Raw genomic sequence first — 25,542 nt, 5'->3', positions numbered from 1 at the left:
ACCGCAATAGATGGTTGCTGTTGACTGCCAAGATGAGAGATAACAAACAGCTTCACACAAGAGATGTGACTGGTACATTTTCTAAGAGTCTTCATACCACAGATTTTCTCCAGTCACGCTTTAAAAGCAAAAGTACAATCACCAATGCCACCAAGTGTAAAACTGGCATGAATTCTCACAACTCAAAGGAACAGACATTGGGAATACACTTAATTATTGTTTGTTTGTCTGGGTGTTTAGTAAGTAGCTGAGGCTAGAATCCACTTAGCTTAGCATAATAGTTGAAATAGGGGAAACTGTTGAGGCTTGCGAAGAGATTTCCATATCATTGCATATTCAGTACTGGTGTGGGCTTTGAGCTATGAGTGTGCTTGTTGCCAAATGCAGCGGTATGATTGGTCAGATCTGTTTATCTGAAAAATCAAGCATGACTCCAAAAAAATAAATGCTGCAAATTAATTCTGCAAGAGTTCATGGCCGGTGTAAATGGCTACATTTTATAATAACTACAATAACTGAGAAAAAATTTTATTACACAAAATATTTGCATGAGTTTCAAGTGTTTGGTGTGTAAAGGTCATTAGCTCTTCTGATGCCCAAGGTTTTAAAAGATGATAATAACATGCAAAAGGCTACATTACCAGTGATCCAGTACTTTGATCTGGATCACAGAAAGAATAAAAAATGGACATTTCAGTTTCTGGATCTGAACCCAAAGCCAACGTGGAAGTGCATTAAAGCTGGATTCTGGAAGACATACTGTCTTCCTGTATATTCCTCTAGGCTGTAAACAGACATCTGGTCCTACAGAAGTCAGTGGGAAAGCGGCCCTTGGATTTAACCTCTCCAAACACTTTCCCGATGAGTTTATGTGCTCAGTGACTCATTTTGGGGCACACAGTCAATCACTTCCAGCATTGTGAGGTAATTTTAGAGAAAGCCAGGTGATAATAACCCAGAGCTACCTCTGTAGATTACATTTTACACAAGACTGTCCTTTGTACATGACCTGCACATGCTTGTGTTAACCCACACAAATAGTGGGCTCTCATAATGAGTTAAAAAAGAGGCACTCATTCCTAATGTAAACAGGACATGAAACATGGAGCCAAATCCAGACAAGAAAGGCTTAGTATGCAATGTAACCTTATCATGAACGCAACCACTGACAAATGAGCAAAAGGAGGTCTGCATTTCATTCGCTATTCAAAATATATACATAGAAAAACACATACAGTTTATAAGGTAACATAGACTTTGTTTTCTTCTTTGGATGTTCGCTGCCTTTTGGTCGATTCTCTGACAAAATGAACCCACACTGATCTGGGAATAGTTAGAAGGTCAGAGTTAAGTGGTTTGACAAACAACAAGAAAAAGCGATGTCCTGCGAAACTGGACTGAAAGCGAGTGAAAGAGCAGCCAGTGTCTAAAGAAAGACTTTGAAAGACGTTCAGAAAGCTCATGTAAAGATATGAGGAGTGGCTCAAGACTCAGGCACAGTAATTTTACAGTACGTAAAATTGACACAGGAAACTTTATACTCAGACGAGTTGCCTGCTGGTTGGATTTTATCTCTTCATATGTCTTACCCTACTTGTTACATGCAGCTATGGGTGGAGACTAGGCTACATAAGACTTTAACAGCCCTCCTCCAACAATCCAGCCTCCACACAGACAGCTTGACACACTCAGCCTCCTCATGTTACACAGGATAGTCTCACTCACTTTATTATCATGTTTTCTGTTTCCGCCAGTGGAATTTCCACAGCTTGCCAGAGCAGACCTTGGCACACTTCAGAAGTTTCACCCTCAGAAAGCAAGCCTGTGTTTCATAATGTGTCTACCGGATTTATAGCTGGGCAGGAAAGCTGTAAGACTTGATGCTATAAAGCTTTAAAAGTGGTTTATAATTTATGTTGTTACATCACTGCATCAATATAAAATCACACTTTTACCACAGTTTTTTTTGTAAATGTATATTTACATAGTCTTGACTTAAGGTCTTAACTCAGTCACCTTATTTCACCCTCGCTAAAACACAATATGCGAAACCTTCCACCATTAAAAACCCCCCAAAAAACTCTAACCACAAAATCCTAATTTCAAACTATAGTCACAAAATCTCTGACTTATTTGACAAAATTCTTTCTATTCACAGTTTGCTGCAAAATTCAAAGCTGTATCTTACAGCTTTGAAACTCTGAAGCTGTGTGCTACTTCATAATTATGTTTGACAAGACTTCGACTAGCCAAACTAATAAAAAAAACTGATGGTTTGATTTTATTGTACTTTTACTGAATTTATTTTATCCCTTTGCTCTGTGTTAGAGATTTATCTTTAAAGAACAGAAACTCACTCAATCAAATTAAGTGGTCAAACGAGCTGATTGGTGAACCACAGCTCAACCTAGCATCCCTGTACAGCGCTGAGTTGCAGCGCTCTGCTGGTTCAGGTTTTTTTGATGACTCACTCTCTTTGCATAGTGATTTTCAGTTTCTTCCTCTTCTTTCTGGTCCCAAAGTGTAGAACAATAAGGTGTTGGCTTGATGTTCTCTTGTGGCCGCTGGGCTGCTCCCATGGTGGCCCTCTGTGGCCTGGACATCTCCCTTATCGGGGGGGAGGGCTCTGCCGGGTGGTCTGGGGCCCTGGGACCCTGTTTTCAACTCGTATTAGAGGGGTGGTTTTGTCTCTAACAGGTACTGGAGTTGGCGATACATTGTGCATTTCTATTTGTTTCTATCTCCCCGTATCTCTCCTCTACCGCACCACCACCTCCTCTTTTTGCTCTCTTGCCTATAAATGTGATAACTGAAGTAACACAAATAGAAATAAATAAATATTGAAGATTCACAAAAGAAAGAGGAGGCTATAGAGATTCTATATAGCTGTTCTTGCAAAAGCAACATTTGTTTGGTACCACAATACATTCAGATCGCAATTCTGATTACAAAAGCTGCCAGACTTGACAGGATATTTAAAAAAAAGAAATGTAGCACCTGTTTACTGAATTAAATAAAACAGACAATTAGAAAACTTAGATCACAAACTTGTCTGTAGCCAATTTTCTTTCTGCAGTGTGCAGTTTTTTTTCCATTTTATATCATAAATGTAGATATTTTGGTATTTTACAGTGTTTTTCACAGTGTTGTCAAACTGAACCATTAATGAAGACAAATCAAGAAGTTACTCAAAAATCAAAATTAGTTTCAGCTGTCACTACATTATTCAATATATTGCAATGCAAAAATTTATTGTAAGTAGTCTGTGAATATGTGTACAGTACAGTACACATGCTCAGTTTGTTTTCCAGTGAGTCCACTGTAAGGAGCTCATATATAATATCATATTGTAGAAATATTGATCAGAGCATCTCTCTGAGTGGAAGTGCTTGTGTTGACAGGATGCTGCTCTCCCAGCAGAGTAGTTGTGTTACATTTGCAGTGATGGATGCAGATTGATGTTTCATTGTCAGTGATTGCTTACATACATGTTTTCAATGAAGTGTCTTAGCTTTAATATTGCATGGAAATAATTCCAGCAATTAAAAATAAGATGAGTTATACCACCTGTATGGTGTTTTAAGAACACCTAAGAATTAAATGACTCACTGCACATTACATTACATTATCTAATGCGTAAAGTTTTACTGACAGTGGTGAACCCATGGTTGTATTGTGTGTCTCTGTAGTTGTTTTGTGCCTTTCAGTTGTGGATTAGTGACTGAACTCAATAAGCGAATCGTTGCAGGCAGATGCAAACTGGTGGAAGACACAAACATGAGACTGGGTCAGTCTTTAGCATCATTTTAATCATTTATCAGTGCAGGAGCTGGAAAGATGAGGCTTTCTGATGCTGAGAAACTCTTTAATCTTTTACTTCCTGTTTTGATCTTTTCAATGGCTTTACCAGCATTAAGGAAGGGTTTTGTTTTAGTGATGCATAGTGATACCATAACAAAACTGCAGCATGTCACGACACACAGCCAATGCAGGGACCACAAATGAGGTTTATATATCTGTCATTTAGTGTCTCTTTGTATGTAAGTTTTTATAGTCATTTATTGTCTCTAGTTGTGTCGTTCTTATATTAATCTCCCTGATCACAGACTCTGAAACATGTCCCACTGACCCATGGACTGAGCTCCATCTGTGGTCTTTGTAAATATCCATGTATAGTTGATTTTGGCGTGGCAGAGTGCAGATGTCTGTGACAGTTCCACTTTCAATATGTGTAGAAATGTTCAATGAAGTTAAACGGTCCTGTCTCGCAGAAACTGTATAACAGGTATTAAAGCAGCGTTAGGCCACTCGTGCCCATGCTGTTACTTATATTCTGTTTCTGCATTGCCACAGAGGTGATCATATTGCAACCGCAATGAAAGTTTTAGGAAATGGAAAAAAATTTGCACCTCAGCACTGTGATCAGATAGGAGGAAGGTTCTTTCATGTAATTTCCTGTTAGTAATCACCCCTGGGACAAGATACCAAGCTGAATTAGACACTTTGATCAGAGGAAGTGTGTAAGCTTAGATGTAGATAGCTACCATGAGTTAGTGAAACTACACTTCAGTGACAGGCTGGAAGAGACTTCTCATAAAAAATGTTGGTGAGTTTAAAGTCAGGATGTGGCTGAGAGGGCTTTTGTAGAGAAGCAGTTTATTGCATGTATTTAATGCATTCATTTGTGCTAACAGGGAATGGGTACTTCATGTCCTTCGGGGTTTTCTTCTGACCAAGCTCGGTCGGGGATGTACAAGCTGGAGATCGAGCTGAAAAGAGGACACAACCTGGCTGTCCGAGACAGAGGAGGTGCAGTGACATCTGTAGTTAATTGCATTTTTCAGCTCTTGCTTTTATGCATGTGTGATAGCTTTATTTGTCTATTTTTATTCGTCGATGTAGGAACAAGTGATCCATATGTCAAGTTCAAGCTTGCTGGCAAAGAGGTTTTTAGGAGCAAAATCATCCATAAAAACCTCAACCCAGTGTGGGATGAGAAGACGACCTTAATCATTGACAGTCTGAATGAACCTCTGTATGTCAAGGTAAAGACTTAGAACTAACACACACACACACACATACACAGCTTTTCCATATAAATTCTTAATGAACATTGGTCAGTGGAGATTGTTTATTTCTCTTCTGCAGGTGTTTGACTATGACTTCGGCCTTCAGGATGACTTCATGGGTTCTGCTTTTCTTTACCTGGAGTCTCTAGAGCAGCAGAGGTATGTCAGATATTAGTGCCAACATTGTGTTCTGAAAAACAAGAACAAAATAATAAAGAAATATTTTAATAATTCTTTGCATGTTTCACGAAATGAAAAAAGACACAGAATAAACACAGATAAAATGTTGTTGTATGTATGTTTTTATTGGTGTGAAAAAATGTTTTCTCCCTTCCTGATTTCCTTTTTTTGTATGTTTTCCACACTTAAATGTTTCAGATCATTGAAGAAATATTAGACAAAGATAGCAGAAGTAAACAAAAAATGCAGTTTCTAAATGGAGGTGCTTAATATTAAGGTGGAAAAAAGTACAAACGTACATGGCCCAGAGTGAAAAAGTGATTAACCCCTAAACCTAATAACTGGTTGTGCAGAGTTGTTGTGATTCAGCCACAGGGTTTTCAAGCATGAACCGCCTTTTTAAGGTCATGCTACAGCATCTCAACTGGATTCAGGTCAGTACTTTGATTAGGCCACCCAAAAATCTTCATTTTGTTTTTCTTAAGCGATTCAGACGTGGACTTGCTGGTCTGTTTTAGATCATTGTCCTTCTGCAGAACCCAAGTGTGCTTCAGCTTGAGGTCACAAACAGATGGCCGGGTTCAAACTGTGGTCATAAATATTTTGTACTTGTAAATCAGACTGCGTAGTTGTGAACTGAGTTATATAACCTTGTAAACCAAAATATCTGAAAATGTTATGTTTGTGCATTCATAGATAACATTTTTTTTGTCTGTTTGTAAAAAATATTTACAGAAGTTACACATTTTTTTCAAGGTCTGGTTACAGATACAAAGCAAAAAACTACATATTTTGGTGACAACAATTTGAGCCCATGTGGATATTTTTCTTCAGGATGTTTTGGTAGACAGCAGACTTCGTGGTTCCATTTATCATGTACCATGCAAGTCTTCCAGGTTCTGAGGCAGGAAAGCGGCCCCAGACCATCACACTACCACCACCATATTTTACTGTTGGTACGATGTTCCTTTTCTGAAATGCTGTTACTTTTTACAATAGATGTAATGGGACACACACCTTCCAAAAAGTTCAGCTTTTATCTCGTCAGTCCACAGAGTATTTGTACAAAGGTCTTGGGGATCAAGGCTTTTGAAGATCTTTTTTTAGGCTTTGTCAGGCAGGTCCTATTCGAGCTGAACTTTCCAAAAGATGTGATACATCACAGTTAATTTATGTTATAATAGGAAGGGGCAATGACTTTTTCATGAAGGGGCATGTAGGATTGTTTTTTTTCCCTCTTAATAATAAACACCTTGATTTACAAACTGCATTTTGTGTTTGCTTGTGTTATCTTTGTCTAATATTTTAATTTGTTTGACGATCTAAAACATTTATGTGTCTTTTTTCCCCCTGAATTTATAAACAGGAAATTAGAGGTCATCCAGGTCTTTATGTCTTTACGCCATTCAAACAGTTTAACTAACCGGTGTGTGTTATCTGGCCTTAATGGAAAGATAAGGTTGGGTGTCATCTGCATAGCAATGAAAAAGTATGCCTTCTGATGATGCTGCGCAAGTGAAGCATGTATAATGTAAACAGAATTGGTCCTAGCACTGAACCCTGTGGAACTCCATAATTAACCTTGGTGTGTGTGAAGAGGACTCTCCATTTACATGAACAATTTGGAGTCTATTTGATAGGTATGATTTGTAGTTACATAGACAGGTACGTTTAATACCGAATGAATTAGGTTGCACCTAATTACTGAACCTAATCATCGTGTAGTGACACTGGCCTTATAAAAAAAAAGCATGCCAGAAAGCAGAGCAGAAAACACACCTGCACATATTCATGACTGTGTGTTCCAGGACGATACCTGTGACTTTAGTGCTGAAGGACCCTCAGTATCCTGATCAGGACCTCGGTACTCTGGAGCTGGCCGTCAACCTGACACCTAAAGACAGTCCCATCGAGGAACGCCGAGACTCAACAGTATGTATGAAGATTATGTCAGCTGATATTTCTCTCACTTGATCTTTTTTTTTAAATCTTATTTTAATTTGACCTGCTTTAGTTAAATAAATGTCAAAAACACCACAACTGATACACTGACATGAGTTAATGCAGTCAGAACTTAGGGGCAGGTTGAAAGGAAATCATTTTTACATGTCAGCTGTGAAATTTGGTTGACATGGTAAAGAGCTTAAACACTCCCGCGTGCACACAGACACACACACACACACACACACACACACACACACACAGAAAATGTTCTGTTAGAGGAAGTCTGTTAGTGTGAAAAAGTATTAAATGAAAAGTGTTTTATGTAGAAAAACATTCCACTGTTTCTCCTTCTTTCTTGCACTGATGGATAAGCTGAATTGTTGAGGTAGAGCAATTTTTTTTTATATAAAGCTGCATCTAATCATGATGTTATATGAAGATCAATTTAACTAATATTCTTCTAATATCTTTGGCTTATGAATGGCCTAAAGTAACATCCTTGTATTTCTTGTTTTTCAGTTATTCCATTTTCCCATTATGATATCAAATTGTATCACTTGCCTGCAACCCTGATTTTATTTTACTTGTATTGTTGATTTTGCATTCTTAGTTTATTTTTTAAAGTTAGTTTTAGTAAATTTTTAGTAAACATACCATTCTGTGGCATGTGCAGATGCTCTTCGGCTGTTGCTGCATCTTGCACAGAGGAAAACTTCTTATGCAAAAGACCAACTTTCAGAGCGTAGCATATGCTGCTTCCTATGCATGGAATTTCCAACTATGCATCCAACTACTTATCCCACCAACAGTAACTGTCTGTAATCACCTCACAGATGTAACATTATCTAGAGCTACTTTAAGTACCACTGATATTTATTTAGTCTTTTTCTCCATTTGGTCTTTCTCATTTAACTTAAGTAATTACTTCCTCCAAACCATCTAAGTGTCTTTTAGACCCCATTCCTACAAGACTGTTCAAAGAAGTCCCACAGTTAATTAATGCTTCAATCTTAAATATGATCAACTTATCTCTAATAATTGGCTATGTACCACAGGCCTTCAAGCTGGCAGTTGTTAAACCTTTACTTTAAAAGCCATCTCTAGACCCAGCAGTCTTAGCTTATTATAGGCCAGCCTTCATCTCCAACCTTCCTTTCATTTCAAAAATTCTTGAAAGAGTAGTTGTAAAACAGTTATCAGATCATCTGCAGAGGAATGGCTTATTTGAAGAGTATCAGTCAGTTTTCAGAGCTCATCACAGCACAGAAACAGCTTTAGTGAAGGTTATAAATGATCTTCTTATGGCGTCTGACAGTGAACTCATCTCTGTGCTTGTCCTGCTAGACCTTAGTGTTCTATACAGTTGGCCATAATATTTTATTATTTTATTAGCCCTGCAGTGGTTTGTATCATATCTGTCTAATAGACTCCAATTTGTTCATCTCCTTGGTGAGTCCACTTCACACACTAAGGTTATGGAGTTCCACAGGGTTCCATGTTAGGACCAGTTCTGTTTACATTTTACATGCTTCCCTTAGGCAGTATAATCAGAAGGCATAGCATACATTTTCATTGCTATGCAATGACACCCAACTTTATCTATCTATGAAGCCAGATAACGCACACCAATTTGAAACTGCAGGAATGTCTTAAAGACATAAAGACCTGGAAGCAAGATTGAAGTAGAAAATTAGAGGTCTAATTTCCTGCTTCTAAATTCAGATAAAACTGAGGTCATTGTACTCGGCTCTGAAAATCTTAGAAATATGGTATCTAACCAGATTCTTACTCTGGTTGGCATCACCTTGACCTCCAGTAACGCTGTGAGGAACCTTGAAGTTATTATTGACCAGAATATGTCCTTCAATGCACATATTAAACAAATATGTAGAACTGCTTTCTTCCATTTGCACAATCTCTAAAATTAGAAATATGCTGTCTCAGAGTAACGCTTTCTTTCACAGCAAGTCTTTTGTCCTGTCTTCCTTCTCTCACCCCAACTGTTTGCGGCAAATGGTCGCCCCTCACTGAGCCTGGTTCTGCTGGAGATCTCTTCCTGTTAAAAGGGAGTTCTTCCTTCCCACTGTCGCCAAAGTGCTTGCTCATAGGAGGCCATATGATTGTTGGGTTTTTCTCTGTATGTTATTGTAGGGTCTACCTTACAATATAAGCACCTTTAGGCGACTGTTATTGTGATTTTGCATTGTATAAATAAAATTGAATTGAAAAATTGGCATACAGTAGCTTACTAATAATTATGTTATTATTAATAAACCCAAAACATTTAGTTACTTTCCAGGTTTGCACATGTATAGGAAAAAAATCAACTTTGAAGTTGATTTTAGTTTTGTTGTCCTTCAGTAAAGATGGGTCTCTATGTTTCCTGCTGCAGATGGAGGTTAAGAAGTATGGACTAAAACATTATGTGCATAAAGTAAGTGTAGTGGTGATCAGGCTCTTAGTGCTTTTCCATAGTTTCACCTTGATTGACCCTTTCCTAGGTCACCTCTAGTTGAGTAGCTGCTTTGAGTCACGATAGAGAGCACAATGCAGTAGAGTCATCTGTCAGACTTGTATAGGCTAGTAATAACTTTTGTGCAGTCAGTTTGTCTTTGTAGCTTTCGATGTTTACTTTCAGGTTTCTCAAAGCATTTTCTCAATTTTTTTATCTTCATCTTTTGGCTTCATGTTTTCTCAGCACCCCTTATGAATAAAATAAAATCAGCATGAATTATAAACACTGTTACTATATTTTCCTGCACCAGTGATCAAAAGGCTAAGATGAAATTCTTCCTGGGTCTTTACATAAACGTTATTTTGAAGCAAACTTTTAATCTCAAATTGCAAACGGGTAGCATCTTTTCTGATATATCTGCTGGCTGTTAAATTTCAACATTTTTAACACCACAAACATATGGTTGTTTCACTTGGGATTATAGAGAACAAATATCTTAGTTCCTAATCCGACTTTATGGATGAGTCTTTGCAGGCTGATTGGCTCTCGCAATAATCAGAAAACTGACTATAGTAAGGCAAATATGTGGAGCCTCATCAAAGTAGGCTTGATTTTCTGACATATAAATACTGTCACAGTTGTTGTTTCGATGAGACACCAAAAACTCCACTGAAAGACAAAAACTCTCGAAATGAATGAAACACCACTGAAACACAATTTTTTGTGTTTTTTCTAGTCATATGGAGTTCTGTGATTTATTTCCACATAATCACTCAATATTTACAGTGCTCTGATTTTAGAGCCTACCAATCCCTGAGGGCGATAATGATCTCCTTAGCTACATGCTGCTCCACTACTTTTTTTGGACTGCAGACACTTTCTACATACAGTCAGGAAAAAAAGATTAAAACCTCAAATAGCCATACCTTTGAATGGTAGGTTTATTTGAACAGTGAGAGACAAAACAATATATATTAAAAAAAATCCAGAAAAATGCATTTCAAAAAAGTTATAAATTAATTAGCATTTTCATGAAGGAAATAAGTATTTGATCCCTTTGCAAATTTCTGCTTTAAAGCTTTAGTACTTGGTGGCAAAACCTTTGATGGCAATCACAGATGTCAGACATATCTTGTAGGTCAAGTTTTGCACACATTTTGTCCCATTCCTCTTTGCAGATCCTCTCCAAGTCATTAATGTTTCATGGCTGATGTTTGGCAACTCAAACCTTCAGCTCTCTCCACAGATTTTCTATGGGATTAAGGCCTGGAGACTGACTAGGCCACTCCAAGACCTTAATATGCTTCTTCTTGAGCCAATCCATGTTGGCTTGCCCATGTGTTTTGGATCATTGTCATGCTGGAATACCCACCCATGACACATTTTTAATACCCTGGCTGAGGGAAGAAGGTTGTCACCCAACATGTGACGGAACATGGGCCCATCCATACTCCCTTTGATGCAGTGCACTTGTCCTCTCCCCTTGGCAGAAAAACTCCCGAAGCATGATGTTTTCAACTTCATGTTTGACGGTGACGACGGTGTTCTTGGAGTCGTAGGCAGCAATTCATCCTCCTTCAAACACGGCAAGTTGAGCTGATGCTAAATAGCTCAATTTTGGTCTCATCTGACCACAACACTTTCACGGGTGGCTGTAGCTCAGGTGGCAGAGCAGGTCAGCCACTAATCACTGGATTACTGGATGTAGTGTAAAGCGCTTTGGGGTCCTTAGGGATTGAGTAAAGTGCTATACAAATGCAGGCCATTTACCATTTACCCAGTCCTCCTCTGGATCATTGAGATGTTCAGTAGCAGCTTCAAATGGTGCCCTTGCGGGCTGTGCAGGATTTCAGTCCTTCACAGCATACTGTGTTACCAACTGTTGGTAACTATGGTCCCAGCTGCCTTGAGATCATTGACAAGTTCCTCCTGAGTAGTTCTGGGCTGGTTCCACACTGTTCTCATTATCATTGAAACTCCAGACCGAGGGAGATTGGCAGTTATTTTATGATTCTTCCATTTGTGAATAATCACACCAATTGTTTTCACCTTCTCACCCAGCTGCTTGGCGATGGTCTTGTAGCCCATTCCAGCCTTGTGTAGGTCCACTATCTTGACCCTAACATCCTTGGAAAGCTCTTTGGTCTTGGCCGTGGTGCAGAGTTTGGAATCTGGATAGATTGATTGCTTCTATGGACAGCTGTCTTTTATACAGGTAACAAGTTGAGGCTCCCAATATCAGCTCATTACCTCTATAAAATACACCTGGGAGCCAGAAATCTTGCTGATTGATAGGGAGGCCTTAAATACTTATTTCCTTCATGAAAATGCAAATTAATTTATAACTTTTTGGAAATGAATTTTTCTGGATTTTTTTGTTATTGTTCTGTCTCTCACTGTTCAAATAAACCTACCATTGAAATTATAGACTGACCTTTCATTGTTAGTGGGCAAACATATTAGATTAAAATTAATACTAATAATTAAGAAATAAGAATAAGAATAATATTAAGAAAATGTATTTTATTAATAAAATTAATAAAATAAAATAAAAGCACAGCATAAACTCTGAGGCAGCTTTCTTCAGAAAGGAGCCTTCAGAAAGCCATAGTTTTCCAGGCTTCTTGAAGGACATTTAAGGCGTTTCTTTTTTATATATTTCTGCCTTTTCTTCTGTTTTCTATATGGATCATTCCATACTACTTCAATACTGCTTAGGTTCAGACTCTGGGGAGACCAGTGCATGAGTAATAGTGTACCACTGTGTGTCTTTTTTTCCCCATCCAGGTAAACTCTCACTGTGTTGGCAGTGTGTTTTAGTTAATTACTGTGCTGAAAAAAAAAGTGTTGCTGATTAGATGCTTTCCAGGTAGTATTGTGTCTGATGGATCAAAATTCATCAATATTTACAAGATCCCCAAAATCTGGGTGAAGTTCAACCCCAAACCCCAACATCTAGCATTTCCATAGATTCAATTAAAGAACAAAGAAGAAAGTTTGTGAAAATGTAGCCAAAATCAGTGAAAAACTTTGAAAGACCTCCAGAAAGCTGTAGAACAGAGATCATTGCAAACAAAATGTAACAAATTAAAGGGAGGTATTTTTGCACAGTTCGGTTGCTAGAGTTACATATCAGCATCCCCATCTAGGCTTGTCTTTCCGCTCAGCAGCCAGCTCAGTTTTTATTCATGAAAATTCCCTTAAATGTTTCAAAAATGTGGTGACATTGCCCCACAATGTTTCACAATGAATGGATTCCGTATTATGTAAAAAGCAAAAGTTTAACTTTGTGAAACGTTGTCCACAGCACTAGTTGACTCTTGCTGCAATCGGGTCGGCCGTGTGAGATGCGAGTGCCCATTTCTGTATTACATTAGGTGGAGCTGTCTTGACATTCATCTTTATATATTACTTGTGTTTCAGAAAAGCAGTGTATAATATGATTATAACACGATAATAACATATTGTTTTCTCTTTCTGTACTGACTTCCTAACATTGCTATACTGTCCAACTCTGTAAACAAAACCTTGCCCTATAATACTTGATATGAAATGAATCAAGTTGCTCAACTTGACAGGGCTAACCTTTAACATAATCCAATACAAAGAAGTGTAGTAGGATGGCTTTGGAGAGAACTCTTTAAACAGCTGCATACAGCAGACATAGACTGCACTGTATTGAATAAACTCAGTAATTCTATTTATTTTGGTCTGCTTAGCTGTGATTATAGTTTCTGCTCAGTTAAATGGAGCTGCATGAAGAGATGGTTTCCAACTGTATCCTCAGCTCTGAGATATCAAAAACAGCACATCTTGTTCATGTTTAATTCAACACATAAATTCATAATAGGCCAAGTCTGAATTTGTTCTCCAGCTGCAGCCAGAGATACAGATACAGAGAAACAGCAGTAAAAAGAGAGTTGGAGGGAGACGGAGAGAAAGGAAGACAACAAACAACAACAGACAGAAAACCATGACACTCAAATCAAAGCTTGGACAGATCAAAGTCTCATTGGCTCTAATTGGCACACTGCTGAGGCTGAGATAATGAATGCTCAGTTCTGGTGAAGATCTTTTTTTTTGGTAGACTCTTTTTTTGGTGCCTTATTTATAAAGCTTAATTGAAGCAGGACACCTCCCCTTAGTTTTATTTCCCATTTAGTTAACAGAACCCCACCCTACAGCTTCCCCTAGTGGCTTAAACACAATGGTACCCTATTTAAATGAAAGAGGTTTTGGCTGTTTTCATATTATTTAATAAAAATGCAGACACACTTTGCAGCCCTTTAGTTACAGCTATCCATTCAACTTTTCCACCCTGCATAAGTCAGTAGAAATAATCCATTTTTATGTATATTCAGACTATGCTGCTCAGGAGGTCCTGGAAACGATCCACTAAGGTAAATAATCACCATGCCCATCATCATCATCATCATCATCTGTGCATGCAGTAACAGCTTTCCTTAAACTGTCCTTACAGCTTTATGCTTATCACTCTGCTCTTCACTTTATTGTGTCTTTACCTTGACAGCCTTGTTACCATCTTGTGTCAGAGATTTTTTTCCCCTACTGAGTTCATATTTTTATCACGAGAGATATTTTGCTCTTGCTGCTGTCATTTCCACCCACTATCTGCCACCAGGGCTCTGTTCTTCATCCATGTTAACATGGTGTTATCAGGCCAAGCTAATTCTCTTCCTTACTTCTTCAAATAAAAGTTGGATGATTTACTAATCTTTAATCATGTCCCCAATAAATGCTCTGTCTCCTGTTTGAATAAACTTTACTAATCAAAGATGCCCATAAAAGGAGCAAACAAAGAAAAGTTGAAGAATGTGAAGAGACTTGTGAGCAGGAAGAGTGGAAAGGCAGTTTGTACAGATGGCATACCGGCGTAGGCAATGTCTAGACATTGTACAGTAACTGCCTCCTATGAGGTTTATGAGAGGAATCGAATAACTTTCAGTTCAAATGATCGTATTATTTTACATTATTTAGCCATATTTCTATATTATATATAGAAATAAGGAGGACAATATTATTTTCCCAAGATCAAGGAAATGCAAACCCCTTTGGCATCATCTACCATTTAAAAGGTTGGTGGATTTTGTGTGAAAGCAATACAAAGTGCTTATGTAGATAAAAGGCCTGTATGAATGTGTGTTCTTGATTGGTGGAATGGGATTTGTAATAGAAAGTGCTTTAACTGCTCAAATTCAGTAGAAAGGTGTTACTAGAAGTACCTGACATGAGTATGTCCAGCAGTTTGTCCTCCTGACATAAACAAAAGGATCTGCTCAGAGAAAACATTTCTGCATTTCTCTATTGGGTTTGAACTCAGCTGAGTAAACTTGTGTAGTAAAGACATAAAAAGCACATGTGCTGAACACAAAATTTTATTTTGCTACTGCAGCACTAAAATATTCTAATTGTGCAATAAAATGTTCATAAAGTGAATTAAAAAACAGAGTCAGTTTTCAAGAAATTCACTTTATGGATCCTTTATGTATGGCCTGTTAACATACAAAAATCTTAAATAAATATCTATTTTTCTCCAATCCCAAGGCTGTTGGACTTTATCGACTTATCTACTTTACCTCTATTCTGGCAGTTTTTTTAATTTTTGTATTTACCTTAGAGCAACCTGATTCGAGGTTTGATTGATCATCATCTTTTAGAGCAGGAACAACAGAGCCCTGCATTGTGTTCTTGTTGTTACTATGTGGCAAATAAAGTTGTGTATGTGTGTGTGTGTGTGGCCCAGCAGCAGCAGTCTATACGTCTGTCAGAGCTACATCGAAAAGCCCAGCTCTGGCGAGGGATAGTCAGCATCGCACTAATCGAGGGTCGAAACCTCATGCCCATGGATCCCAACGGTCTGAGTGACCCATATGTCAAGTTCAGACTCGGGCCCCAGAAATACAAGAGCAAGGTACAGCATGTGCAACTAAGGTCATACTTTCATGTTTGAAGCCCAGCTCTTTCAAATGAGGAGATGTGTCAGTATTTGTGTGTGTGTGTCTAGACAGTGCCAAAGACCCTGAGCCCACAGTGGAGGGAGCAGTTTGACCTGCATCTGTATGAAGAGACAGGTGGGGTGCTAGAGATCACGGTGTGGGACAAAGACACTGGAAGAAGGGACGATTTCATTGGGCGGTCAGTCTCTACTTATGTTTGGGTGATTTCTGTGTGAATTCAACTTTATTTATATAGCGTTATCAAAGTAAATACCCTATATTATTGCAGACAGAAACCTAACAAGCCAACAGTCCCCTAGGAGAAAACAGATGGCAAAAGTGATGGAGAAAAAACTGTCTTTTAATAGGTGTTAGTGAGGTGGCATTAGTTAGGTGGTGTTTAATGTTCTGTCTGTGTTCTCATTCTTGGACACAAGCTTCAGAAATGTGTGCTATTATTTTATTGGGAGAAAGGATTTTGATTTCTAATTCATGTTGAACATTTGACATTTCACAAATGCTAGTGTTTAAGTGTAATGTAATTTCTCTCAGTTTGAAAGTGGATTTTATTTTACCCATGTGTCAGTGCTTAACACATGGATCCTGGAATGCCTAGAACTATTCAAGATCAACAGGACCCTAAGAGCATTCAACGAGGATGTGGTGAACAATACTAGAGTTCAACTTCAAACCAAACCAAGTCACCATCAAGTGTGGGATTTACCAAGAAGATGCTCTGTCCCCACTGCTGTTCTGCATAGGCCTAAACCCTCTCAGCCAGAACATCAGCAAGCCTAACTATGGATACTGCTACAGAAAAGAGGAGTCATTAGTCACCTCCTCTACATGGATGACATCAAGCTGTATCACAGGAACGAACGAGATACTGATACTGGAAGCTCAAAGGCAAATGGGAACCATGAAGAGACTGCTAGGAAAAACTCAACCACCAAACACCTCCAGAGAGTAAGGCAAGTCCTGAGGAGTCAGCTGAATCGGTAGGACAAGATCCAGACAATCAGTACTTACGACCTGCCAGTCATCAGATACCCTGCTGGGTTAATAAGGCCGCCAAAGGAGGAGAGGGAAACCACTGACATCAAGACAAGGAAGCTCCTTACCATGCATGAAGGGTTTCACCCCAAGTCCAGCAGATAAAACAGCAAAAATCCATGAATACATCAGGATGATGGCCACAAATGATCATGTGCTTAGTGAATACCTCAGGTATCAGAAACCTGAGAAAGAACAGGAAAAGAGAAAGAACCATCATGAAAGGATAGGCCCCTGCCTGCATGTACCACTGACAGACAGAAGAAGAGGTTGATATCAAGAAATCCTACCAGAGGTCAAAGCAGGACACGCCTCCTAGGGTGGTTGAGAATGTCCGAGCTTTCAGATGCAGATGGTGATGGCTAACCAACTGGACATGGTTGTGGTGGAGAATCAGATAAGGAAGATACATGTAACTATACCAAGTGAGAGCAACATCAGGCATAGGAACATTACAATGTTGAGAAATACCAAGGGGTGAAGGAAGTGGTCAGTGACAGTGGTACCTGTGCTGATCGGAGCACTCGGGGGCAATGCCCCCCAATCTGTCTGTTTGTCTGTCTGTGTGTTGATAGATAGATAGATAGATAGATAGATAGATAGATAGATAGATAGATAGATAGATAGATAGATAGATAGATAGATAGCAACAGTTTTTGGTTCAAACTTCATTTTTACTTAAATGTTCAGCTCATTAGCTCGGTGTGTTTTGTTTTGAATGTGGTTCAGCTGCCAGTTGGACCTCTCCACTCTTGCTAAGGAGCAGACGCATCACCTGGAGCTGCCACTAGAGGAGTCTCAAGGCTTTGTTGTGCTGCTGGTCACACTAACCGCTTCGGCTGCTGTCTCTATCGCCGACCTCTCTGTGACCCCGCTAGATGACCCACAGGAGCGTAGAGAGATACTCCAACGATATGTAAGCAGCACGCTGAGGGCAACTCAGATGAAATAACTACACCATCTTAACACACATATTACACTGTTGTGCTCAATTTTCTTGTGCAGGGTGTGACGAAGTCATTCTTTAACTTAAAAGATGTGGGCATAGTACAGGTGAAGGTGATGAGAGCAGAAGGTCTCATGGTTGCAGATGTAACCGGTAAATGAAAAAATGACTCTGATTTCTTGCCTTTGCTTGCTCATAATACTTTGCATTATTCTTCATTCTTACTGTGATTCATCCATTATCATTATCTTGATTGGTCGCTCAGGTAAAAGTGACCCTTTCTGTGTGCTGGAGCTGAACAATGACAGGCTGCAGACACACACCGTTTACAAGAACCTCAATCCAGAGTGGAACAAAGTCTTCACCTTGTGAGTTGACATTTATCAGTGAAAACCAGGAAAAAAGCAAACCATTTCCTTTGTTTCAACTCCTTGTATTAAAAATATATATGCATGAAAATTGCCACTTTGCTGTATTTTATTGGTTATGGTTTTCTAGTAACTGTTCTGTGTGTTGCTACTAAATTAGGTAGTAGAAGAACCTGGACCTTTAGCTGTTACTGAAGCCTTAGTGACTTCACGGCAATTTTGTGACTTCATGAATCTTTGCTCAGTGCAGATAAGCTGTTAACAAATCAAGCTCATTAAAAAGCAGGTGACACAGATGATGATTATTGAGTTGGATGCTTTTTGTGATACATATATAGCCTTCTTGGCTGTCAGAGGAAAAAGTTTATGGATGAGTAGAATGAGGAGGGGTGGGTTTAAAAAATCGACTCAAATCGATTTTAATTTGAAGAATGTGATTTTTAAATATGAATGTAATTTTGCCAGTAAAGCCAGAATCTCAGGTTAAAGCTCAGGAAATCATTTCAACAACCACCAAACAGCTAAAACAGCAAATGATTAAAGAGCCAGTAAGCAGATTCAGCACAAAGATGGAAACACAAAGTGTGAATCCCCATGTTAATATGGTGGCACGTACACAGACACACCATAGCGTGCTGAAAGAGGCATCTCACAGATTCTGATGCTGCAGGTTTCGTCACTCCCACCCAATTCACTGAACCAGCTGCAAAAGAAGGTCAAAACTGCGCTTCACAAAAAACCATTGTCGTGAATTTACCAGTTTACCATAAAAAATCTCTATTTTCTGCATTATTCGCTTGTTTATTACGCACCAGTTTCCCGTTGTGTTCAGTGCTGTCGGCCCCTGTTTTGTTTTTTTCCCTTTTTTTAAAAAATGACCTCCAATAAGAAAGCCTAATTTCTGCTGTTTAATACCAAAGAAATGTAAACTTTTACAAATCATGCCAAACTACAAAATGCTAGGCTGTGTCTCTAATAAAACCTCTGTAACTTGTAACCAGCATCAGGTAATGTTCATATATTGATTCATGGTTTTTCTCTGTTTTTGATCTACTGCAGAATATTTTTAACGGGGTTATCTGCTATAACAAGCCAGGCCAGGAAAATCTCCTTTATGTTTTTGTGTTTTATCCTCAGTTACTTCGACACAAAGGCATCTACTGTGATGCTTACGCCTCTGTGGAAGTCTCATAAGTGTCAGCTTTGTTTTTATACATAGATATAAAATATGGATATGTGCTGATAAATAATCAAATTATAATATTTTTGACTGTCTGAGTCAAAACTGAATCTAACTGAATTGAATCGCATTGGCCATCAGTTATAGAAATCAGAGCCGATACCCAGCCCTAAGAATGAGTATCTCTGTATGAGCTTCTCCACGAGCGATGTATGAAGTAGAGCCAAACCGACTGGTGATTTCTGAGGTGGATGCCAATAGAAGTGGAACTAGCGCTGCTTTTGAAAGCCTCCTGTAGCCAATCAGAAACAAAACAAAATCTGATTTTCAGTCAGACACATCAATCAACAGGACGTCAGCCATTTCCTCTGGCCTTGTTGTCTTTCATTCTGACAGAGCTCTTAGATAACTTTTTGTTTTAGCGTACTCACAGTTGACATCAGGATCAAAGCTGTGGTACACAGCATTATATTAAGGGTGAAGGATGGGTTTATTAATTTCAAGAAAAGTTATAGTGTTCATAGATAGTTTTTCTTAAGCTGCAGGGGATGCCACTTCCCAAATATTGAATACATTTCCACATATGAACTGTTCCGTCTTTCTCTTCCCCATCTACATGCCAAATATCCTTGGGCAAGATACTAACCCCAAGATGCTGTCTGATGCATCTGTCTCTATATGAATGTGTGTGAATGTTAGATAGAAAGCACTTACATAGTAAGAGCATAGAAAAAAGTGCGTGTATGAATGGGTGAATGAGCCAAGTTGTATAAAGGGCTTTGAGTGCTGAGTTAGAGTAGAAAAGCACTATATAAGAACCAGTCCATTTACCATACTTTTCCCCTTTTTCCTCAGTAATGTCAAAGACATTCACTCTGTGTTGGAGGTGACAGTGTTTGATGAAGACAGAGACAGGAGTGCAGACTTCCTGGGAAAAGTGGCAATTCCATTATTGAATGTGAGTGTAATAAAAGTATATGAAAGACACACGATGTGTATGTGTGTAAAGTGCTAACATGTTTGGTTGTTGAGTTGCATCCAGCTGTATGGGTGTAATGAACAGACACTAGGCAAATTGTGCAAACGATTCAGACAAAGAAAATATTGGAATTTCTCCAAATCTATAGCACACAGTTCTTAGAGTGGTAGCACCACATAGCAAGCCATATTATGTGTTTGATCATTTCATTAAAGGGGTTAAGAAGCCATCAACACAGAAACTCTGAGACTTAGAGAACAGCAATAAGCTACAGCTGGCTGAGTTGGCACAAGTACCAATGTTACGATGCTCCTATCTTTAAGATATAAAACAAACCCAGACAGGCTTTGAAAAGAAAAAGAGTTCATTCTTGTAGTAGCTATTTTGCGGATGTTTAGTATACTAAACTTATTCAGAAACTCAAATGATCAAAATGTCATGTGTGTAGCTGGACTGTTATTATTGCTTGTAGTACCTTGAATAGCAGCATGAAAACTGAAAGCTTACAAGGTGCTTAAAAAAACAGAGAATGCCCATTAGATTGGTCTTACATGCATCCACTGAGCATGTAAAAGTCCTTTTGAATCACAGAGAATCAGTTCAGTTTCAATTCACTTTTATTTATATAGCACCAAATCACAACAAAAGTCGCTTTAAGGCGCTTTGTATTGTAAGGTAAAGCGACTACATTAATACAGACAAACCCCCACAATCGATAACCAGTTAAAGTAACTAAAGCCAAACCCAATTATGTTTTTGTGTTTTAGGTTCGTAATGGCGAGCAGAAGGGATACCTGTTGAAAAATAAGGAGCTGACAGCACCGACCAAAGGGTGCATCTACCTAGAGATTGATGTCATCTACAACGCTGTGAGAGTCACGCTGTGCTGTGAATGCTCATTTTAGAACTAAGCAAAGCAAGACTTTAGGCTGGCTTTTGTTGTGGTTTTACATAGTTCTTCAGGACATTTATGTCAAGAAAGTTTTTGGCTTCTAAATGTAATCAATAAAAATGTAAAACCTCTACAATACGTACATCCACTTTTTACAAACTCCTGGACCAGATAGAAAATGTTATGCCAGACCGTATTGTGTGTTTCTCTTTTTTAAGGTTAAAGCTGCTTTGAGGACTGTGGTTCCTGCAGAACAGAAATATATTGAAGAAGAACCAAAAGTCTCCAAGCAAGTATGTATCAGTATTTCCTGCTGATGTTTTTTCAAACCGGTGACAAAACTTAAAATTCTTCTATAACTTGAGACTAAAAAACAACCAGCCAGTACAATACAAATATGAGTAAAGGTTCTGAAAAGGGTCATAGATTTCAAGATTTCTGGTGTTAAGAGGAAAACTTTCCAAAGTGCCAAGGGATCTGTCATTTTCCCAATGTTTAGGTTAGTTTGGGTTGGGGGGGAAGGATGTAGAAATGAACAAGGTTCAAGAGATGTTGAGTGAGGAGGAGAGAGACTTTGTTGTGATCTTGTGTCTTTGTGATACTTTAGTGGGAGCCAGTCTAGATACAGGACTTCATATGTGAGTGTTTGTGAACCATGACTGCAGAGTCACTGGGACTGTCAGGACTTCCAGTAGAAAGGACAATGTGAAAGGAAAGTGAAGGCCAACTATGTGCTAAAAGTATATATTTGTATCTATATCAGAATCAGAATACTTTAATAATCCCTAAGGAAATTGTGTAATATATAATATATTTGTACATTTTTTTAATTATCCTAATCAGCTGCATATTTCTTTGAATCTGAATATGCTATTTTTAATAGCTGTACAGTATTTTTTTATGTTGTAAATTTGCTCCGTACAGTCTCTTGTTTCTTGTTTTTTTTTTTAAATTAATCTTTGTGTGATTTTGCGTGCTCCGTCTGCCTGTCTCTTTGCTGAATTTCTGAATTTCCCCAATGAGGGACAATAACGCATATTTCTTTTCTATTCTATATTGTTATGTTGGTCACAAGAGCACTCCAGGATGATGCTCAGAGTGTGGACCATTGTTGGTAACCATAGACGTAGCCTTTAACTAGACGAACTAGAAGAGGTAAATCTAATTCTGAAGCATTGCCACAACCAGGAGCTCTATATTGTTGGTGTTTACATCCTAAGGACATTTAATAAGTGAAGAGGGATCAAGGGGGTTGCTAGGCAGAGCGTTTGGTAGTTATATAGAGCTGCTAATCGTCTGCACAGAAGAGGAAGTTAAGCCATGGTTGAGGATTATCTGTGACAGTATGTAAATGATGAACACGAGTGGTCCAAGCATACATCCTCGGGGGAACAGCTTAGGTCATGTAACAACTGAAATGTTTAGAAACATCTTTGTGTCTTTCAGTTGCTCCAGCAGAACTTCAACAGAGTCAAGCGCTGCATTATGGTGCTGATTAGCTGGGGAAGTTTCATCAACAGCTGCTTTGAATGGGAGTCTGCACAGAGAAGCATTGTCTCCTTTGTGGTATGAAAGGCACTAATGCACACACACACATCCCTGTACACATGACCGATGAATGATCTACTGAGTGTCATGTTGTTTTGCTTTCTATTAGCTGTTTGTGGTGGTGGTGTGGAATTTTGAGCTCTACATGCTGCCACTAGCCTTGCTGCTTCTACTTGTGTGGAACTACTTCTTCTGCTCCAGCAGGGATGGAGCTGATGTGGTGAGAAAACAAGTAAAACGCAGGCCTTCTATAAGCGCTCCTCTTTCAGACAACGTTATAATCGCTTCATTTTCTGTTGTAGTCCATGGATGGCATGTTTGAATGGGAAGTTGATGAAGATGATAAAGAGGAAAAGGTAATGATGTTTTAAAACTATAAACATTAATATGTAATATTAACCAAGAGACTTCTTAATAGAGGAACACAGGTGTTTGGCTTATCCCAGATTGCCTTTTAGGCCTTCAAAGATAAAAATGTGTTTCTGCCTATCTGCATGCTCAGTATTACATTATATAATATTAGTTTCCTAAAAAATATGAAGGCAAATATGCAAAAGTAGCATCTGGCATTCTTGTGACCATTAACCTCGTAATAATAATAATAGCTCTTTGTTAGAAATTTATGTAGTACAAGTGTTTCAAACATTTAAGAAAAAGTTTTTTTGTGTACAGTCTTACAAAGTTCAAGTCCTTAAAGAGTTTAAGGTCTTTAGGGCTTTTATTTTGAAGGTTTAGATGCTGCTGACTGACATTTTAGAAAGAACAACTAGCTAGCTGTCTCAGGTTCCTCAAAACCAAGATAAGGCTTCCAAAGTCAAGATGTGTTTTCCTACACAAACACACGGAAAGATTACTTCACAATCACCATCTGGACAGTCATGCCTATGATGCCTATGTATTCATGATGTTTCTCCTGTCCCTGTCAGGACTCAGAGCCCAAAGGCTTTATGGATAAACTGTACGCCATTCAGGACGTGTTTATCAGTGTTCAGAATGCTCTGGATGAGGTGGCGTCCTTTGGAGAGAGAGTGAAGAAGTATGTTTTCTGGGTTAACAAGTTTCCTCTCTGATTCCTTTTTGCAGCTGTTTGTTGTGAAGCTGTTAGGTGTGACTTGTGATTTTTCACATACATCCAGTTGAATGTTTTTTTTTAATGAGCTCTTTTGTCCTTTTCTACCCGCAGCACTTTTAATTGGACCGTGCCTTTTCTAAGCTGGTTGGCAATCACTGCCTTGTGTTTGGCCACATTTCTTCTCTACCTCATACCTTTACGATACCTCGTGCTTGCATGGGGTGAGTCTTGATTTCACAACACACAGACGACTACACACACAGACAAAAAAATGTTACGCTATGTTGGTGTAGAGCTGGTGCACGAGAAAGGGAGTTTCAGTTACATTTTTGTGAGGCTCCAGATCGTTTACCTCAAAATTATGAAATATGGTCCTGGCTTTAGGGGGATGAGGTCTCTGCCCTTCTAGATGTTTAATGAAATACTTAGTGCTCATATTTTATTTTTATTTTTTAAGGTTGTGGGTAAACTTGTAACTAATCTAATGGGAATCCAATTAGATAAACATCCACCTGTTTCTATCTTCTGGGCTCTATGTTCTAAATGATTTATGCTCACCATGTTGGTTTTTGGACCATATTTGTGAGAGTAGAGTTAGCTTTTAAAGCAAGCAGTTTCCTGGAAGAGAAACCTGCTACTTATTGCCAGGTAACACAGTAATAGAATAAAAACTATATTAGTTATGGCATTCTTTAAAATACCAGGCTGCAACCATCTTAATTCATAGTGCAAATGAGCATTTTTACATGGGACTTTATCAAAGCAACTTGATTTGATGGTTACCAAAAAGATCTTGTAGATCTTGCCTTAGTGTTGTTGTATTTATATCATGTAATGAACCATGGTGACTCAGTCTCAGCTTGGACTGCTTGGTCTCTGCTAGTCCTCAAACAGTTGTTTTTTCTGCAGGTGTGAATAAGTTCACCAAGAAACTTCGTGATCCATACATGATCGACAACAACGAGCTTCTTGACTTCCTTTCCAGAGTCCCCTCTGATGTTCAAGTGGTGGGTAATTTTGTAATCCATGAAGAATGCATGTAAATAGAGGTACATCGTATGTAGGAGAACTTCAGAACAGGATGTTTCACAAAACGAATCCTCAGGCTACAGCGGCTGTCATTCACGAGGCATTCACGCCTCAGTCCCTGAGTTCTCAGTCAGTGTACTGCATGGACACAGTTAATACTGGAAATGTTTCCTTTTCAACATATTGGAAGAACAGTATTTAAGTGAATCACACAGCTGTCATTTACTGTGTTTGCATTTTCATTAAAGTCATAGAAAAGCATTTTAAAGTCACATTTATATGATAGATGAAGCACATAGTCCTGTTTGCTGTCGACAGCTGCCTGAGCATTAGTGTTGTGTGTGGCTTTAATAAACACCTACAGGTATCACGCAGCAGATAACATGAGACCTGCTCATACACACACATGTAACCTGATTAAAAGCACATCAGTAATTTATATTCTGTGGTCGTTTGTACAGGTGTGGTTAGATACAGGTTTCAGGTTTATGTGGTGGTTTTTCAGAAGGAGACTTTCCTGGATTTTCTTGTGCTCCATCTAAGCTCTTAGGAATCATTCAGAGAATGAATTTCCTGATCCTGCCCAGCTGCCCTCAACCTCTGACTGCGCATTTCCCCTTCACGCTGTTTCCAGAGAGAAAGCTCAGTGTTTTCTCTGTAAGAAAGTGAAGCTGGGCCTGTGTTGTTAGATTAGGTCACTGGTGCTGCTCTAGGTAGATTCTATACTGTATGAACCAGAGCTGGAGTCTGTCTGTTGTCACAGTATTATCTGTTTGTGTTGATGGACAGATGCAGTATCACGAGCTGAAAGTTGACCCCGGGCAGAGCCCCAGCAAACGCCGGAGGACAAACCTGAGCTAGCTGTAAACA

At 38.7% G+C, this 25,542-nt stretch overlaps 1 protein-coding gene across 3 annotated transcripts in view; it reads left to right on the top strand.

The window, feature by feature from the left end:
- The window catches only part of mctp1b (multiple C2 domains, transmembrane 1b), a 36,744-nt gene extending 11,202 nt beyond the window's left edge, over positions 1–25,542 (top strand). Inside the window, exons 2-22 of one of the 3 annotated variants that reach the window (XM_085358669.1) lie at positions 4,695–4,809; positions 4,903–5,045; positions 5,149–5,228; positions 7,058–7,181; positions 9,586–9,627; positions 14,010–14,048; positions 15,416–15,580; positions 15,674–15,804; positions 17,388–17,574; positions 17,664–17,757; positions 17,870–17,972; positions 20,008–20,110; positions 20,899–21,000; positions 21,242–21,316; positions 22,470–22,589; positions 22,681–22,791; positions 22,874–22,927; positions 23,498–23,607; positions 23,755–23,864; positions 24,553–24,650; positions 25,462–25,542. In XM_085358669.1, coding sequence (XP_085214795.1) covers positions 4,695–4,809; positions 4,903–5,045; positions 5,149–5,228; positions 7,058–7,181; positions 9,586–9,627; positions 14,010–14,048; positions 15,416–15,580; positions 15,674–15,804; positions 17,388–17,574; positions 17,664–17,757; positions 17,870–17,972; positions 20,008–20,110; positions 20,899–21,000; positions 21,242–21,316; positions 22,470–22,589; positions 22,681–22,791; positions 22,874–22,927; positions 23,498–23,607; positions 23,755–23,864; positions 24,553–24,650; positions 25,462–25,533 — 2,178 coding nt within the window. In that variant the 3' untranslated portion in view covers positions 25,534–25,542. Of the gene's footprint in view, positions 1–4,694; positions 4,810–4,902; positions 5,046–5,148; positions 5,229–7,057; positions 7,182–9,585; positions 9,628–14,009; positions 14,049–15,412; positions 15,581–15,673; positions 15,805–17,387; positions 17,575–17,663; positions 17,758–17,869; positions 17,973–20,007; positions 20,111–20,898; positions 21,001–21,241; positions 21,317–22,469; positions 22,590–22,680; positions 22,792–22,873; positions 22,928–23,497; positions 23,608–23,754; positions 23,865–24,552; positions 24,651–25,461 lie in introns of all 3 variants that reach the window. The other 2 variants (XM_085358667.1, XM_085358668.1) reach the window with 2 other exon arrangements.

This window comes from Diplotaxodon limnothrissa, linkage group LG7 (assembly GCF_057381915.1).
Source record: "Diplotaxodon limnothrissa isolate DT_005_m linkage group LG7, D_limnothrissa_male_GT1.1, whole genome shotgun sequence".
Taxonomy (NCBI): Eukaryota; Metazoa; Chordata; class Actinopteri; order Cichliformes; family Cichlidae; genus Diplotaxodon; species Diplotaxodon limnothrissa.
This window is presented reverse-complemented; position numbering and strand designations above follow the sequence as displayed.